The sequence below is a fragment of the Oryctolagus cuniculus genome, chromosome 3, assembly GCF_051225735.1.
Source record: "Oryctolagus cuniculus isolate XC-2025 breed Fujian yellow rabbit chromosome 3, ASM5122573v1, whole genome shotgun sequence".
Taxonomy (NCBI): domain Eukaryota; kingdom Metazoa; phylum Chordata; class Mammalia; order Lagomorpha; family Leporidae; genus Oryctolagus; species Oryctolagus cuniculus.
In genome coordinates, this window is record NC_142869.1 from 120653526 (window position 1) to 120671146 (window position 17621).

Consider the following 17621-nt stretch of genomic DNA (forward strand, 5'->3'; position numbering starts at 1 on the left):
GGTGCAAGAAGAGGCCCGGGGATGCTTGTGCAATGCTGCTGGCTGCTGCAAAGGGGAAGAGGAGCAACCGCACCTTGACCAAGGAAGTTTGTGAGGCTGACATCCCTAGGGGGACAGTTCTTTGCTGTCTTCCTTTTTGACTAGGTCAAGAAGCAGCAAAAGAAATTTGAAATTTTTTTCTCCTCTGCTTCACTCTGTTAAAAACCTTCAGGCTGGGAGAGCGGTCCCCTTGTCCCAGCTGTAAGTCTGTCCCTTGTTTCCAGCTGCAGGCCGGAGCTCACTGCCGCAGGGAGAGCATTGGCTGCAGTGTTCTCTGCTCCCCTCAGGGGCCAGGTTTCAGGGTCCCAGATCAAGGATCCCTCCAGGGAGGAAGCTAGAGGGACACGGTCCAAGGCAAAAGCCACCTCTCCTTTCAGTACCCTGCCAACCCAGGACTGGCAGCTGTCAGTGGACGCTGGCTGACGCCCTCAGGAACTACCTTGTGATTCTGCCTTGGGAAGCCCCCAGGGAACCCTGGGAATAGAAAAATGATGTCCTTAAAATGCTCAGACATGACGACAATGCTGCAGTGTAGGGGGTTGGGCCATCGCCTGCATTGCCAGAATCCAGTCTAAGAGCTGGATGGAGTCCCAGCTGCCCCACTTCCAGTCCAGCTCCCTGCTAGTAGCCTGGGAAGACAGTGGAAGATGCTTGGACCCCTGCATCCATACGGGAGATCCAGATAACTCCTGACTGTAACATTTGGGACGTGAACCAACAGATGGAAGATCTCTCTTTCTGTAACTCTGCCTTTCAAAAAAATTTTTTAAAAATCCATATATATATATATATATGTGTGTGTGTGTGTGTGTATATATATGAATGACAACTCACGGGGGCCAGTGCTGTGGTGTAGTGGGTAAAGCCTGTGAAGCCGACATCCCATATGGATGCCGGCTGGAGTCACAGCTGCTCCTCTTCCATTCCAGTTCCCTGCTAATGCCCCTGGGAAGGCAGCAGAGGATGGCCCAAGTGCTTGGGCCCCTGCACCCACGTGAGAAACTTGGAGGAAGTTCTTGGCTCCTGGCTTTTGACCAGTCTGGCTCTAGATGTTTTCCATTTGGATAGTGAACCAGTGGATGGAAGATTCTCTGTCTCTCCTTCTCTCTCTGTGACTCTGCCTTTCAAATAAATATATGGAAAAAAAAAAAAAACCTACTCAGGCCAACTTTTCTCCCAGGCTATCCACCTCTCCAGGGCAGAGCCTGGACACCTGCATTGCTCAACACCTGCCCTTGGAGGAAATAAACTCAGGCAGACGGGTACTCTGACAGCGAGGGTGGCAGCACACGGGGTGTGGTTGGGTGGGTGGGGTGAATGATGGAACTGGTCAGGCTGCCTGTGTCCTTGGCCTGCGGCTTCCACACCCGCCTTTAGCCCAGCCTCAGCGCACTTCCTATCTGCGTACGGTGCTTTATTTAGACAAAGAGCAAGCAGCTGCATATTTTCAGCTGAGGCTGGCTGGGGGCCTTGACCGCTGTGGGCCATCGGTGGGCCCTGAATGCAGAGCCTGTGGCGTCACATCTGAGTGCAAGCTTCAGGAGACAGCCTGAGGGAGGTACGCACTGGTCGGGACCAGCTTCTGCCCCTCAACCCTAACACAGGGGAGAATCAGGCGTGTACCTGTCTGGGTGAGCGTAAACACCTCTGGATGTTGCTGGCTTCTGTCAGAAACACAGGCAGGCATGTGACATAATAACATTCTAAAAAACTTAAAGAAAAGCCATACGGACCCCCTCTTTTCAAGCACAATGAGCACGAGACCATAATGCAGAGGAGATTTCATGTGACTTTCTCGAGAAACAGGCACCGAGTTGGAAACCCCTGGTGAATTAACGGAGCTGCTCTACGATATCTGCAAATCTCACACAAACAGCCCAAGCATCATGAGCTTTCTGAGTGTACACAACTCTCCCGTTAACTATGCCAATCACAGATAAATCAAATGAGCCTGCACCTGGGTGAGCCTGAACCTAGGTTGAGTCTCTAGCCATAAATATGAATTCAGAGAAAATCCTACAGAACAGGTTAGGGTTAAATGCCGCCACAGTGAAACCAGCAGCAACATCCAGACTGTGCAAACTGCACGAGTAAACCAGGTTCCCGAAGGAAACAGAGACGACAATCTTACAGGTTTAAAGAGGCTTGGTGGCTCATGGCCGCATTATTTAACAGCCCCACACTTGGAAACAACTCACTGATGGGTCGAGAACCTGTGATATATACAAAGCACAGAAGCAACGGCACAAAATGCAGCATGGGAAAGCTCTGGAAACATGGCGGTAAGTGAACAAAGCCAACTGGAAAAGACGATATGGTGCGTGAGTCCGTTTTTATGCACTGGCCAGCAGAGGCAAGTCTGTGCACACCACAAGTAGACGAATGGTGGTCAGGGGCTGGGGTATGTTTGGAGACGGCTGGGGAAAAATAGCTGATGGGTAGTTTCTTTTAGGGGACAAAAGTGGTCAAAAATTAGATTGTGGTGAAGGCTGCACAGCAATATGAATGATAAAAACCCACACTGAATCCTACACTTCGAATGGGTGAGCTGTGCAAGATGTGTCTCTATTTAAAATAAGTTAAAGAGACTGCCTGGGGCTGGTGCAGTGGTGTAGTAGGTTAAGCCTCCACCTGCAGCACCAGCATCTGTTTTGGGTGCCAACTCAAGTCCTGGCTTCTCCACATTTGATCCAGCTCCTTGCTGATGCACCTGGGATAGTACTGGAAGATGGCCCAAGTGCTTGGACCTGCACCCACGTGGGAGACCCAGAAGAAGCTCCTGGCTCCTGGCTTCAGCCTGGTTCAGCCCCAGCCATTGAGGCCATTTGGAGTGAACCAGTGGATGGAAGACCTGTCTATCCCTCTTTTCCTCTGTAACTCTTGCCTGTCAAATAAGTAAAATAAATATTTTTGAAAAAAAAGGGGGGGGGTTGAGGCTGTGGTACAGTGGGTTAACGCCCTGGCCTGAAGCACCGGCATCCCATATGGGTGCAGGTTCTAGTCCTGGCTGCTCCTCTTCCAATCCAGCTCTCTGCTATGGCCTGGCAAAGCAGTAGAAGATGGCCCAAGTCCTTGGGCCCCTGCACCCACATGGGAGACCCAGAAGAAGCTCCTGGCTCCTGGCTTTGAATCAGCTCAGCTCTGGCCGTTGTGGCCATCTGGGGAGTGAACCATGGGACCGAAGACCTCCTTCTCTCTTTCTCTGCCTCTCCTCTCTCTCTGTAACTCTGACTTTCAAATAAATAAACAAATAAATCTTAACAAAAGAGAGAGAGAGAGAGAGAGAGAGAGAGAGAGAGAGACTGACTTGCCAACCAGTGGCAACGACTGGAACTAATTTGGATCCTCATTCAAACAAGCTGTAATCAAGGACTAGATATGTGATGATGTAAAGGAAAGACTTGCTAACTTGAAGTGTGATAATGGTAGGCCTGTTTTGAGTCCTTATCTCTTACAGATAAATGTTTATCTCCCTCAGGAAATACTTATGCTTGAAATGACATGCTGTATGGGATTGCCTTCAAAATAAAAATTGATGAAGCGGATATAGGAAGTGGGCAGGACTGGGCAAGGAAGCAAGGCTGGCCAACGCTGAGACCAGCTCCTGGACTCCCTGGACCGTCCTCTTGGCTTCGTTAAGTCTGAAATTTTCCACAGCTAAAAACCATGTAAAACCTTCCGTCGGTACAGAGGCAATGATCGTTTCTACAGAAGCGAGCAGATGGTCGCAGAAAGCATACACACAAATGGCCACTAAGTACTTGCAAAAATGCATGGCCTGCACCATCATTAAAGAAATACACTCGGGGCCGGAGCTGTGGCATGGTGGGTAAAACCACCACCTGCAGTGCTGGCATCCTATATGAGCACCAGTTCGAGTCCTGGCTGCTCCACTTCCGATCCAGCTCTCTGCTGTGGCCTGGGAAAGCAGTGGAAGATGGCCCAAGTCTTTGGGCCCCTGCACCTGAGTGGGAGACCTGGCAGAAGCTCCTGGCTTCTGATCAGCACAACTCTGGCAGTTGCAGCCATCTGGGGAGTGAACCAGCGGATGAAGACCTTTCTTCTCTGCCTTTGCCTCTCTGTAATTCTTTCAAGTAAACAAATAAAATCTTTTTAAAAAAATTTATTTATTTATCGAAAGAGTTGGAGAGGGAGACACAGCAAAAGAGAAGTCTTCCATCTGCTGGTTCATTCCCATAATGGCTGCAACTGCCAGGACTTATCCAGGCCAAAGCCAGGAGCCAAGAGCTTCATCTGGCTTTCCCCACATGGGTGGCAGGGGCCCAAGCATTAGCAGGGAGCTGAATCCAAAGTGCAGTATCAGGGACTTGAACCAGTGCCCATATGGGATGTCAGTGTTGCAGGCAGTGGCTTTACCCACTATGCCACAATACTAGCCTCCACTCATCTCTTACTGTGCCTAATTTATAAACTCAATTTTTTTTTCATTTTCAATTATCTTTATATACAGAAGATCAATTTAGCATATATTAAGTAAAGCTTTCAACAGTTTGCACCCACACAGAAACACAAAGTGAAAAATATTGTTTGAGTACTAGTTATAGCATTAAATCATGATGTACAGCACATTAGGGACAGAGATCCTACATGAGGAGTAAGTGCAGTGACTTCTGTTGTTAACAAATTGACACTCTTGTTTATGGCGTCAGTAATCACCCTAGGCTCTTATTATGAGTTGCAAAGGCTATGGAGGCCTTTTGAGTTCGCTGACTCTGATCATATTTAGACAAGGTCATAATCAAAGTGGAAGTTCTCTCCTCTCTTCAGAGAAAGGTGCCTCCTTCTTTGATGACCTGTTCTTTTCACTGGGATCTCACTCACAGAGATCTTTCATTTAGGTTTTGTTTTGTTTTGTTTTGTTTTGCCACAGTGTCTTGGCTTTCCATGCCTGAAATACTCTCACGGGCTTTTCAGCCAGATCTGAATCCTTAAGGGCTGATTCTGAGGCCAGAGTGCTGTTTAGGACATCTGCCATTCTATGAGTCTGCTGTGTATCCCGCTTCCCATGTTGAATCATTCTCTCCCTTTTTTATTCTATCAGTTAGTATTTGCAGACACTAGTTTTATTTATGTGATCCCTTTGACTCAGTCCTTTCATTATGATCAATTGTGAACAGAAATTGATCACTTGGACTAGTGAGATGGCATTGGTACATGCCACCTTGATGGGATTGAATTCGAATCCCCTGGCACATTTCTAACTCTGCCATTTGGGGCAAGTCCGACTGAGCATGTCCCAAATTGTACATCTCTTCCCTTTCTTATTCCCACTCTTATATTTAACAGGGATCACTTTTCAGTTAAGTTTCAACACTTAAGAATAATTGTGTATTAATTACAGAGTTCAACCAATAGTATTAAGTAGAACAAAAATAATACTAAAAGGAATAAAGTATTAAGTTGTTTATCAACAGTCTGGGCAAGGGCTGATCAAGTCACCATTTCTCATGTGCCCATTTCACTTCAACATGTATAAACTCAATTTCATCACAGTTAGGTATGTATAGGAAATAAACAGCATATATGGGACTCTGTACTATCCATGGTCCCAAGGCATCCACCAGAAGTCTTGAACAGGGACCCCTGTATAGTGTGAGGAGATAACTAGCCAGTTTCAGAGTTGACAGTGGGGAGCAGTTGAGACCAGCAGTTACGATACCTGCATATCACATCAAAGTACCTACCTTCAATTCCAGCTTCCTCCCAGTGTAGACCCTGGCGGGCAGCAGTCAAGGTACAAGTAACTAAGTTCCTGTCAGCCGTGTGTAAGTTCCAGATTGTGCTGGCCTAGCCCAGCCCCAGCCATCATGGACATTTGAGGAATAAACCAGCAGGTGGGAGAGCTCTTTCGCTCTCATTCTCTGCCTCTCAAATAAATAAAACTATAAGAAAAAAAATGTTGATAGTTCCGACCTCTGGAGAGTGAGGCTCAACTGCTGTAGCCGAGGAAGACAGGTGGTTTGTTTGTTTGACAGGCAGAGTGGGCAGTGAGAGAGAGACAGAGATAAAGGTCTTCCTTTACCGTTCATTCACCCTCCAATGGCCGCTGCAGCCGGCGCACTGCGCTGATCCGAAGCCAGGAGCCAGGTGCTTCTCCAGGTCTCCCATGCGGGTGCAGGGCCCAAGTACTTGGGCCATCCTCCACTGCACTCCGGGGCCACAGCAGAGAGCTGGACTGGAAGAGGGGCAACCGGGACAGAATCTGGCGCCCCAACCAGGACTAGAACCTGGTGTGCCGGCACTGCAAGGCAGAGGACTAGCCTATTGAGCCGTGGCGCCAGCCTTTTTTTTGTCTTACCACCCACACCTCCGTATGTTTTTCACAGCATTACTTTCACACTATTGGACAAAAGCAGGCAGAGACCTCCACAGGCACGCTTCCTGTGGTCAGTACGCCCAGAAAATGTTTACCACAGCAGCGTCCCAGTAATCCCCCTCTGTCTCCCTCCTCCCCGATTTCCTGGCCAGCTGTCCTCTCCTCCTGGTTCAGACACAGGCACAGGGCCTTCTCACATGGTCTGCGCATTGGGAATGTATCACACGTGTGTCGCTTTTTACCACCTAACTGGAGGATTTTCCCAGAGGCTGCCTCTACAGAGTGGGAGAAAATATTTTTAAACCATGTTATCTGATAAAGGGTTCCCCTCCGTCTCAGTCCCTTCGGGCAGCTGTAACAAGACCACAGACTAGAGAATTTGTCAACAGACATTTACTGCTCACAGTCTGGTAGCTAGGAAGCCCAAGATCAAGGCACCAGCAGAGTCAGGTCCCAGGTCGCAGGTCGCAGCTGCAGTGGCCCTCCACGGTGGAGGGCAAACACGCTCCCTCGGGTACAGGGCACAGCATTGGTGACCTCCCCAAGGCCCTGCCTCCCAATCCCACTGGGGGTTAATGACCTTTGGGGTTAGGGTTCTGTGTATAAATCTTGGGGGGACACATATATCATAGCACTACTGAAAATACATGAGGAATTCGAACAACTCAACTGCAGAAAACCCCAAATAAACTGATTTTTAAGAAATGGGCAGGGGGCCAGCACCATGGCTCACTTGGTTAATCCTCTGCCTGTGGCATTGGCATCCTATATGGGCACCAGTTCTTCTTCCTCTTCCAGTCCAGCTCTCTGCTGTGGCCCGGGAGGGCAGTGGAGGATGGCCCAAGTGCTTGGGCCCTGCACCCACATGGAAGACCAGGAGGAGGTGGCCACTGTCTCTCACTGTCTGTAACTCTACCTGTCAAATAAGTAAAAAAAAAAAAAAAAAAAAAAAAAGGCAGGGCCAGCATGGTGGCATAGCAGGTAAAGCCACTGCCTGCAGTGCCAGCATCCTGGATGGGCGCCAGTTCAAGTGCCAGCTGCTCCACTTCCGATCCAGCTCTCTGCTGTGGCCTGGGAAAGCAGTGGAAGATGGCCCACGTCCTTGGGCCCCTGCACCTGCATGGGAGACCCAGAAGCTCCAAGCTTCTGGCTTTGCATCAGTGCAGCTCTAGCCATTGCATCCAATTGAAGAGTGAACTGGCAGATGAAAGACCTCTCTTTCTGCCTCTGCCTCTCAAATAAATAAATAAATCTTTTATAAAAGGAAAATGAAATGGGCACAGGGTCAGCATTGATGCAGCAGGTGGAACACCAGTATCCCATATGGACAAAGGTTCAAGTCGTGGCTGTGCCACTTTTGACCCAGCTCCCTCCTAATATACTTGGGAAGGCAGCAAAAGATGGCCTAAATGCCACCCCCTCAGGAGGCTCAGATGTAATTCCTGGCTCCTGGCTTCAGCTTAGCCCAGCCCTGGCCATGACAGCTATCTAGGGAGTGAACCAGCAGATGGAAGATATTTCTCTTTGTCTCTCCCTCTCTAACACTGTCTTTCAAATAAATAGATAAATCTTAAAAAGAAAAAAAGTACAACAATAAAGCAAAGATTTATTCAAAGACAAATAGGCAGAGGATCTGACTAGACACTTCTCCAAAGACAACAGATAAATGACCAAAAGGTGTATTCATCATCACTAGTCATTGTGGAAATGCAAATCAAAGCCACAGGGAGCTATCATCTCACACCTGCTAGGACACTCACTCTAAAAACAGTCAGTATTGACAGGGAGGTGGGAAAAGGGAACAGGCACAGGTTCGGTAGCAATGGGAATGGGAACAGTCTTCATGGAAAACATACGTGGGTTCCTCAAAAGGTTAAAAATATAACGGCCACGTGATCCAGCGATCCTACTTCCGGGCACACACCCAGAGGAAACGAAAGCCAGCATTTCCTGGAGGTGTCTGTTATCCCAGGCTCAGCGCCGCACGACTGCGGATGGCCAGGATACAGAACAGCCCCATTGTCCGCGGGCAGTGAATGGGCACAGGCAGCGTGGTGCGTACGCACGTTCTTCCTGTCATTTGTAACAGCGCCAGTGAGCCTGGGGACACAGAACTCAGCGATACAGGGACGACCACTCCATGATGGCACGGAGCTGAGCCATCTGAACAGTCACTCGCAGAAGCACAACAGAAGGGTGGCCGCAGGCGCTGCAGGGAGGGAGCCGGGGACGTGCAGGTCCAGGAGAGCAAATTTCCATCATGCCCATGAAGTGGAGTACACACACGCCTCATGGGGCAGCAAGGCTGGGGCAGGGGGTGGGCGCTCTGCAGGGCCCTAACAAAGACCCTTCTCCCACCGGGCACCTCCTAGTGTTTCTGAAACCTGTATGAGCACTGTGCATGTTGGGCCCATGGGTACGTACCGGGAACATGGGCGCAAAGAGGGGAGCAGTGTGGAGAGGCCTGGGGGAGATCCCAGCCTCCAAGTGTCCCCAGGGAGTAGAGGGTCCCACAGAGCACTAACCTGAGGCTGCCGCCCTCCACAGAGATGGCTGGAGCCAGTACACTGCCGTGAACGGACCGGCCCTACCTCCCCACTCAGAGGCTGGCAGGCTGCGTGACAGAGAGTCTCTATGGGGATCCCTGCATCCCGCACAGTCCCACACTGGAGCTCCGGGGCTCCCCGGGTTCCACGCCCATGTGCTGACTTGCAGGCGGCTCACTCGGCACTCAGGAAGACCCTCTTGCGTGCGGTGTTGGTGTAGGGGTGCCAGCGCCACTCCACATCGGCCGTGGCCTCCTGCTCCAGCGTGCCCAAGCGGATCATGTACACTGGGGGAAGGGGGACAGGGACGTCACCACCAGCACAGCAAACCTCCTCCCCTCTCCAGGATCCGGAAGAAAGCCCCACACTCACGCTTCAGCTCAAAGCGTGGCCCGACCTCGGTGAGCTCCACGTTGCGGTGGTCTGTCTTCTTGTAGACATGGTGCCTGCGGGGACAGAGCCAGGGTAGGGGGTGGGTCGACCGCAGCCATGCAGGGACACGGCAGTCAGGCCCAACCTGCAGACTTACCGGAATGAGATGTAGTCGTCCTGGTTTGCAAAGGTGATGACCCGGTGGCTGTCGTCTTTGGGCACAGGGAATAGATAACGCAGTATGTCGGAGACCTGGGGCACAGGGAAGGGGAGTGTCCACGCCTGGCCTGGCCTGGCCCGGCCCCCAGCTGCATCCCGAGGGCCCCCAGACTCACGCGCTTGCCCAGGCGGGAGGTGAAGCCGTGTGTGATGAGGTGGGGCTTGGCCTCCGACATGGTGCCCAGGTCAGGGATGTCGTGCCGCATGACCACATTGCAGAGCGTGAAGTAGGCCGTGGGGCCGAAGGGCAGGTGGCTGACAATGAGCCCCACTGCAGGGGGCAGCCGGGCAGTCAGAGTCCCCGCCTACCCCCAGCCTGCCCTTCCCCTACCCCACCCTCCCGCCGGCCTCAACCTCACCAGGTGTGCCTCGGTGCTCGTGGACCACCAGCAGGTCAGTGACCCCATTGGCTTTGCAGGCTCGCACCAGGGCCCCCACCTCATGGCGGCCTCGGTTCATGCGCTGCGCACCCGGGAACACCAGCTTCAGCTCCTGCACAGGGACCACAGCGTTCGGTCAGGACGGCGGCGGGGGGGGGGGGGCGTCCTGGGTGTCGTCCCCCCACCCCACTCACTCCCAGCCCACCGGTACCTTCGCAAACATCTTAAGGCGGGAACTGGGGTCCCGGGAGGTGGTGATCATGATTTTGGGGTCCTCAACCCCCGCCCACCGATATTCATCATCCATGTGGCTGGTCACACCTGTCAGGAGCATGAGGAACAAGAATACAACGCTGCTCTGGGGTGAAGGGCTACCGTGGGGCGGCCGGCTCTGTCGGAGAACGAACACACGGACACACACACACACGCGTGAGCGCGCAGTCGACGAAGGAAGTCTCCTGTGGGCGCTTGTGGCTGCCATGTCAGTGCAAATCCCAGCTCTGCTAAGGTCTACACCAAGTATCTGTAAGGTTTCAGATTCCTTTCCTCCCCGTTGAATTACACAATGAATGAAAGGTCAGACTGCCAGCGACGTGCTGGGGACACTGTCCAGCCCCGGCAGACACTCCAGGGGCAGAGATGACCAACAAGAAGCAGCGGGTATGCGGGGGTGCCACCGTGTGTGCAATCGGGAGCACCATGCAGACACAGGGGCGCTGGGGGACGGTTCCGGGGGTGACTGCTGTGCCTGTTTCCTCAGCCAGGAAGAGCCCAGCGTGTCCAAGAAAGACACAGACAGAGAGGCCAGCGGTGCTGTACTGGGGACAGGACTCAGATCCCAGGGGCAGGGAGGGCCACATGGCATAGTCACCTTCACCGCCGGCATCATCAAACTCCAGGGATCCCTGCAGGGCCAGCGCCTCCCGGCGGAGCTCGGTGGGGATCAGGCGGTTCTCTGCAGAGGAAAGACAGAGGGGCTGAGCGACACACAGCACGGACCCTCGGCTTCCACCCACATCCCAGCGCACAGCCCCCCGGAACCTGACGGAAAGATCCCTGCTCCTTTTGGAGCACAGGGGATGCAGGGTGACTAGGAGAGGAAGATGGCAAAGCAACACATTCTGGCGACGTGTTAACCTGGGAATGCTGGGTCCTGAAACTTCACTTTCTGGGCTTCCTGGCGCTCACGAACTGAAGGCTTTCTAGCTTACCGCAAGCACATGCATTATTTTTAAAGCCAAATGGATGGGTCAGCATTCTGGTGCAGCAGGTAAAGCTACCACCTGCAGCGCCAGCATCCCATATGGGTGCCAGTTCGTGTCCTGGCTGCTGCACTTGCAGTCCAGCTCCTGGCTAATGCTCCTGGGAAAGCAGAGGAAGAGAGCCCAAGTGTCTGAGCCCCTGAACTCATGTGGGACACCTAGAAGCAGCTCCAGGCTCTTGGCTTGGGCCTGGCCCAGCCCCAGCCATTGTGGCCATTTGAGGAGTGAACCAGCAGATGGAAGATCTCTCTCTTTGTCTCTCCTCCTATCTCTATAACTGCCTTTCAAGTAAATAAAAAGCAAATCTTAAAAATAAAGCCAGATAGCACAACTTTTTTAAAAATATGGATTTCTTAAGGCCTCAGCAAGGAGAGCACTGAGCGAGATGCACCGAACGCCTGCAGGTGCATGGCCTCAGCTGCTTTGGGTCAGAGGTTCCTCAGGACCACGGCTGGGTGGGCTGAGGTGCTATGCTGGGGGTGCCCTCCCTGGGGTCCAGAACTCCACCTGGGCACACCCTGGGAACCCCACTGCTCCCCAGACAAAATGGGTGTGATGTAAGAACAAACAACAGGAAAAGAACAGTTTATTCTTAAGTCACACTCCTAAGTTAGGGAAAATATTCCCAAATCCCAGTGTAATGATCGCTTGTCACTTCTTAAAGGTAGAGGGATGTGTCACCAGTACGTAACACCATGTGTACACTTCACAGGCCTAAAACCAGGGGACCACAGAGTGAATGCAGGTTCTTCCGAGGAACTAGGGGAATGCACTACCATACAGAAAACAAAGTTCCATTGGCAGAAGCACCAACAAAACAGAGATAAACCCGGCATTTCCAATCTGGCATGTGTGCCACAGACTCCACGCTGCAAGTGGCAATGAAAGATTACTGGGGCCAGCGTTGTGGCACAGTAGGTTAAGCCTCAGCCTGAATCGCCGGCATCCCATATGGAAGCCGGTTCGAGACCCGGATGCTCCTCTTCCAATCTAGCTCTCTGCTATGGCCCGGCAAAGCAATAGAAGATGGCCCAAGTCCTTGGACCCCTGCACTGCCAAGAGCAGCAGGAAGAAAAACCACGGCGGGGAAAGGCCCTCCAAGACTCCGCTAAAACATCCACGCTGGGGACGAGCCACGCGGAGGCTACAGCGCACAGGGCGGCTCCGCGACGCGACACAGCACGGGCAGGGGTAGACCCACCGGGAGCCGACCCCGCCCGCTCGACCCCACACCCTACCTTCGAGCGCGCGCCGGACCTTGTCCTTCCTCTCCTGGGCCGACCGCTGCGCCTCCTCGCGGGCCTTGCGGTACAGGTACTCGCGGCGCAGGCGGGCCTCGCGGCGCAGCTATCGAACAACAACTCCGGTCACCACCCGCCCCAGGCCCGCAGCCCCAGCGCCAGCCCTCGACGAACCGCCGCCCCCCGAAAAGAAGAGCTCCAACCTCACTCCTACCATGATGGGTGCCCCTTCCACGTGCGAGGCAGGAGAGAATGTGGAGACCGCTTGAGCGGTGCTGCCCTCACTTCCGCCCTCACTCAGGAAGGGCGCTCCGAGGCTTCGCAGCAATCGCCTACTATTGACAGCGCCCGAAGTTAAGGTGGCGAACAGAAGAAGGGCGCCTCCAGGCGATTGGCCAGTCCGGCGCGCGTGCTCGCTGGAGTAACCAATAGGCTGGAGGCAGAACGCTGTCACGTGACGTGGGAGGGCCGTTAACAAATACGTCGGCCGCCGAGGGCTTCCGGAGCGGCTACCCACGGGCGATAAACTGCTACAGCAGTCATGATTGACGACTCGAGAAAACCTATCGGCTGTAACAGTAACACAGAGAATAATTGGGAAGGTACCTGAAGGCGCCTTCTGTAATTAAAGCCACTCTTTCCTTAAAATGGTTGCCAAACGGCTTCGCCTTTTTCCATTGCTATAGTGGTAGGATGATTTTTAAAATGCCACTTCCTCCACATTTAGCCCTCGTAGACTGTGCAGCTGGTTGATCTACTTGGGGCATTAATTGAGGAACTCGGCTCCTATACTTCCCGCCGGGAGCCTGCCCTTAAACTGCGTGATGCGATGAGAGTCTAGATACCGTTGGCGTGTCCGGGTCCTTTGGATGGGAACGCCCCCTTGGGGCGTGTCCCGCATGCCGATTGGCTGATTGGGCGACCTGAAGGAGGCGGCTCCAGACCCGGTCCTCAGCCGACCCGAGACCGAGTGTGGCGGCCCCATGGCGGCCCGGGACGTGCGGACGGAACTGGATTCGCTGATCCTGCAGCTGCTCGCGGACTTGGAGGAGCTGGAGGCGAAACGGGCGGCGCTGAACGGCCGTGTGGAGGAGGTGAGCGCCGGGGGTGAGCAGGGGGTGGCACTCGCGCGGAGGTAGACCGAGTCTCCAGGCTCTCGCTTCTCCACAGGGCTGGCTGTCGCTCGCCCAGGCGCGCTACGCCATGGGTGTCAAGTCGGTAGGCCCCCTGCAGTACGCCTCCCGCATGGAGCCCCAGGTGTGCGTGTGCGCCAGGTGAGGAGCCTTGGGTTCCGGAGCGGGTGGGCAGGGTGCAGGGCCAGGCCGCCGACACTGTCCCTTTTCGTCCTCCAGCGAGGCCCCGGACGGACTCCAGAACTTGCGAGTGGTGAGAGCCGGCGCCCAGATTCCGGAGGAGGTGGGGCCCCGCGAGGCAGGTGAGCCCCCTCCCCCTCTTGTCGGGGCCCCGTCCCGATGTCACGGGCAAAGTGCACACGCAGTCCAGGAGACGGTTCCGTTCAGGTCTGGAGATCATCGTGTCTAAGTAAGCGGAGGGTTACAGAAGTGTTGTAAGCGGTTTGCTGTCCAGGGAACCGGAAGTGCCCATCTTGTGTCCGAGCGACCACCTGCCGCTCCCAGTTAAGCATCCCTGAGACCGAATGGGCAGCTGGCGGGTCCGTGGCCCGTCAGCACGTTCAGGCAGGTGGGTAAGGTCGCTGTGTGGCCTCGTCCCGGGCAAACAGGGGCCTGTGAGGGAGCGAGCTCAGAGAGTGTCATCCCAACCCTGGGAGGCAGGCTGGCTGTTTCCAGGAACGCGAAAGGCCGGGGTTTTCCAGCCAGCAGTGTTTTCCAAGAATCACGAGCTCACCATTAAGCTCAACACCGTTTCCCAACCCCAGCCTCCTCCAACGTCTCCTTCCCCAGCTCTGCGCCGGCGCAAGGGCCCCACCAAGACGCCGGAGCCTGAGTCTACCACAGCGCCCCAGGACCCCCTGAACTGGTTTGGAATCCTGGTTCCTCACAGTCTGCGGCAGGCGCAAGCCAGTTTCCGGGATGGTGAGTGGTCGCCGTCATTCTGGAAGCCCAATCAGGAGTAAAAGGGACAGACCCCTTCCCTAGACGTCTGTTTTGTGGAGGGGAGAAAGACAGGGTGCAAAGAAGTAGGCCCTTAATGTAAAACTTGTGGGGAAAAAAAAAAAAAAACACAGACTGCGGGGTGGGGGGTGGGGGGGTGTAGAGAGGATCTCATGTTACAGGAAGGATGGAGGCGGTTGGTACAGTGGCAAGGCCAGGAGCTGAGGGCAGGGGATCCAGGCCTCTGGGCCCAGGTGATGCAGGCCCCAGAGAAGAGGACCCTGGGAGTCCGAGGGTAGCTGTGAGCAAGAGATGGCACAGTCAGACTCCCAGAATAACAGGCATTGTTTGGGTCCGGCACTTGCTGGGGACAGACTGGAGAGCAGGGGGAGGGAGCTGGTGCCAGGAGCAGCCAGGTGTGCGATGCAGGTGGAGGCAGTGGAGGGGCACGTGTGCCTGGAGGGACCTGCGTGCGTTTTGAGAGTAGAAGCCCCGGTATGTGCTGACCAATTGGATGTGGGGGTCAAGGGGAGTCAAGGAGAGTCCACAGTCTCTACCAGATGGATATCGGTGGCAGCAGGGTGTGGGTGCAGGTGTGTTCTGAGTGAGGTGTGGTGTCCACCATGCCCAGGGAGAAGCTGAGTGGGTAAGTGGGCACACGTGCCTGGAGCTTAGGAGAGGCCCGTGCTGGAGACACATTCAGGAGCCCACTCCATAGTGCGGTGTCTGAATGACCATGTGGCTGACACAGATGCAGGGTTAAAGCAGACACAGGTTGAAATCAGCACGGGCCTGGGGGTGCAGAGAGGAGACTGAGGAGCGGCACCCAGAAAGCGGGGGTGCTGGAAGCCCAGAGGAGAACGTTTTCTGGTGGGAGCGATGGAATGTGTGGTCAGCACTGCTACTAAGCGGGCCACCAACAGAGCAGCATGGACAGCAGCTGTTTCTGTGGACACTGGGCAGAAAGCGGATCCGGGGTGTGGACTCTTCTGGTGGAGGGAGAGTGGGTGAGAGCAGTGAGGGCCTGTGACCGGCGGAGGGAGGAGCTAGGATCTGTGACTTGCTAGTGAGTCCAGGGGGCCAGGGAAACCTGAGGAGGAGGTGCCATTGTAGCATCCCCCTAAAGGAGGTGAGGGTGATGAGGGTGTGGGCTCAGCATGGTTGTAGAGCAGCCAGGGCAGGCCCCCTGCCTGGAGCTTGTCATGAGCTGTATGGAGGACAGAGGCCACAGTGACCCTCTCTGCTTCTTCTCCAGGCCTGCAGCTGGCTGGGGACATTGCCACCCTCCAGATCCGCATCAGCTGGGGTCAGAGCCAGCTCCGGAAGCTCCAGGAGAAACTCAGGCAGCTTGAACCTGGGGCTGCCTGACCTGCGAACCCAGGGGCCAGGGCCCAGAGCACAGCTGTCCAGGGATGTGGCTATCTCGCCTGCCGTCTGCCTCCTTCATGAAGAGCCCCTGCCCCTGGCCGCAGCCCAGCTAATGTCCCCTCCTTCCAATGTCCCTGGTTTCCACGTTTGAAACTCGGTTAGGTGTGAAGTTTGAAGAGGAGTAATGTTGAAAACCACTGCTTTGAGACCACCTCCAGGCCCATGTTGCCTGGGGCGGGTACACAGGCTGCTCACTGCAACAGTCATTTAGATGGGTCAGCTGAGGCTCCACTGTGGGGGAGGGGAGGTGGCTGCCACGGCAGGGAAGACCCAGAAGTAGTGCTTCCGGCACACTGGCTCCTCAAAGGGGCCGAGTGGAGGGCGGGAGCTCCAGGCTGTGGCTGCACCGACCTCGGTTGTCAAGGGTCCCGGTTGTCAAGGGTCCCGTGAGGAGAGACCCTCGGGGCTTTTCAAAACCTGCCTTTACCTTACCCGGAGCGAGGCCAGGCCTCTGGTCACGTGTTGAGGGGCCATTTGTGTTTCCCTGTGCGGGAACTCTGCCCTCGATTCCTTTTTCCACTGAGTTGGTCTTTTCGGCCATCTCTAGGAGCTCTTTCTGTTTGGGGGGAATTCGTCCTCTGTTCATAATACCAGCTGTAAAATGTTTCTTTCCAGTGTGTCTTTTAACTTGGCTTATGGGGTTGCTCTTTACAATTCTGTATTATGAAATAAAACCTCGATCAAATTGCACAAAACAACGGAATGGCTTAGGAAGTCGGGCGTGTCAGCGGTCGGGGCCGCGGCTGAGCAGGGCTGAGCGACAACCCGTGGCCGGGGCAGGGAGTGGGGCTGCGTCTCGCTCGCCCCTCCAACGCCGGCCTTCCTGACCACCTGGGGCTGCAGCCCGGACCGGGGCCGGACTCGGAGGTGGGCTGGGGGAGTCGGTTTCCCGCGGCGCCTGAGTGGGAGCCTCCAGGCGGGACGGCCCACCGCAGCGTGGGGCTCATGCCGGCATCCCGCAGTCCACGCTGGGCCAGCTAGGGAAACAGGCCAGAGTACGGACGCGGCCGCAAGCTCGGGCCACGTTGGGACCACAAAGTCTGCCTGGGCACACCAGTCACGGCCTCGCGGGCACGCTCCGCAAATGGGCGGAGGGGGACAGCAGATTCCCGGCAAAGCGCGCTCCACCCGCCGTCTTGGCTTCGGGTCACAGTGCGGATGGGGCCGGGGCTGGCGCAGCCGCAGTGAGGACCAGCTGCCGGCGGGCGGGGCGGGGCGCGCGCTGTGGTGCGCAGGCGTGTTGGGGAGGTGCGCGCGGCCACGCTGATGTAACAGCCGTATGCAGACACAGGAACCACCCATCATCAGTTCCCATATGGTCTAGCGGTTAGGATTCCTGGTTTTCACCCAGGCGGCCCGGGTTCGACTCCCGGTATGGGAACGAAGAGTTCGTTTTTCCTTTTTCTCGTTTTGTTTTTTGCTTTCCTCCTTTCTCCTTCTACCCTTGGGAAAACTTGCTCCTTGCCTTTGGTTGCTACCTGTGGCTTGGAAATATCCACGTGGGTTTTGTTTTTAGGCATTACAACAATTTGTCATTGGAAGCTAAGTAGTTTTCCCCCGTTTGAAAGTGGAGAAGCCGAGCCCCAGCGACTTCAGGGGCGCGTGCTGTCGCGCAGTGATCCAAGTGACAGTTTTCATCACAGGGTTAGCTACTGTTCCGTCCATCAGTAGCTCACTGATGACGACTCTGTTGGGTGCCACGTGCACTACAGATGTGAACAATAT

At 54.7% G+C, this 17621-nt stretch overlaps 2 protein-coding genes and 1 non-coding gene across 4 annotated transcripts; 2 read left to right on the forward strand and 1 right to left on the reverse strand.

The window, feature by feature from the left end:
- Positions 1 to 7962: 7962 nt before the first annotated feature.
- Positions 7963 to 12992, reverse strand: IMP4 (IMP U3 small nucleolar ribonucleoprotein 4). The gene is given in 9 exon segments (XM_089329359.1): positions 7963 to 9209; positions 9295 to 9368; positions 9452 to 9600; positions 9603 to 9784; positions 9873 to 10005; positions 10105 to 10214; positions 10765 to 10848; positions 12394 to 12502; positions 12611 to 12992. Coding segments are annotated over 9 exon segments (957 nt in total). The 5' UTR covers positions 12614 to 12992; the 3' UTR covers positions 7963 to 9096.
- A 357-nt stretch (positions 12993 to 13349) lies between these two features.
- On the forward strand, positions 13350 to 16591 carry VMA22 (vacuolar ATPase assembly factor VMA22). Of its 2 annotated transcripts, none has more exons than XR_016231671.1 (5): positions 13350 to 13490; positions 13567 to 13670; positions 13749 to 13831; positions 14294 to 14450; positions 15724 to 16591. XR_016231671.1 is itself a non-coding variant. In XM_002712274.5 (5 exons), exons 1-5 carry the CDS (start codon positions 13380 to 13382, stop codon positions 15834 to 15836), a joined length of 543 nt encoding a protein of 180 aa, XP_002712320.1. In that variant the 5' UTR covers positions 13350 to 13379; the 3' UTR covers positions 15837 to 16591. The 2 variants fall into 2 exon arrangements, 1 of the variants encoding a protein (XP_002712320.1); XM_002712274.5 differs by having other exon boundaries at positions 14319 to 14450.
- A 614-nt stretch (positions 16592 to 17205) lies between these two features.
- TRNAE-UUC (transfer RNA glutamic acid (anticodon UUC)) lies at positions 17206 to 17277 on the forward strand. The gene has a single exon. It is a non-coding gene; the product is annotated as a tRNA-Glu (tRNA).
- The last annotated feature ends 344 nt before the right edge of the window (positions 17278 to 17621 follow it).

What these genes read in the sequence shown, in the direction of transcription:
- VMA22 (XM_002712274.5), top strand. Translation starts at nt 13,380, where the DNA reads ATGGCGGCCCGGGACGTGCGGACGGAACTGGATTCGCTGATCCTGCAG. An exon ending in GGTGGGGCCCCGCGAGGCAG is followed by an intron (nt 13,832 to 14,318) that starts GTGAGCCCCCTC and finishes CTCCTTCCCCAG; the next exon opens with CTCTGCGCCGGCGCAAGGGC. An exon ending in GCAAGCCAGTTTCCGGGATG is followed by an intron (nt 14,451 to 15,723) that starts GTGAGTGGTCGC and finishes CTTCTTCTCCAG; the next exon opens with GCCTGCAGCTGGCTGGGGAC.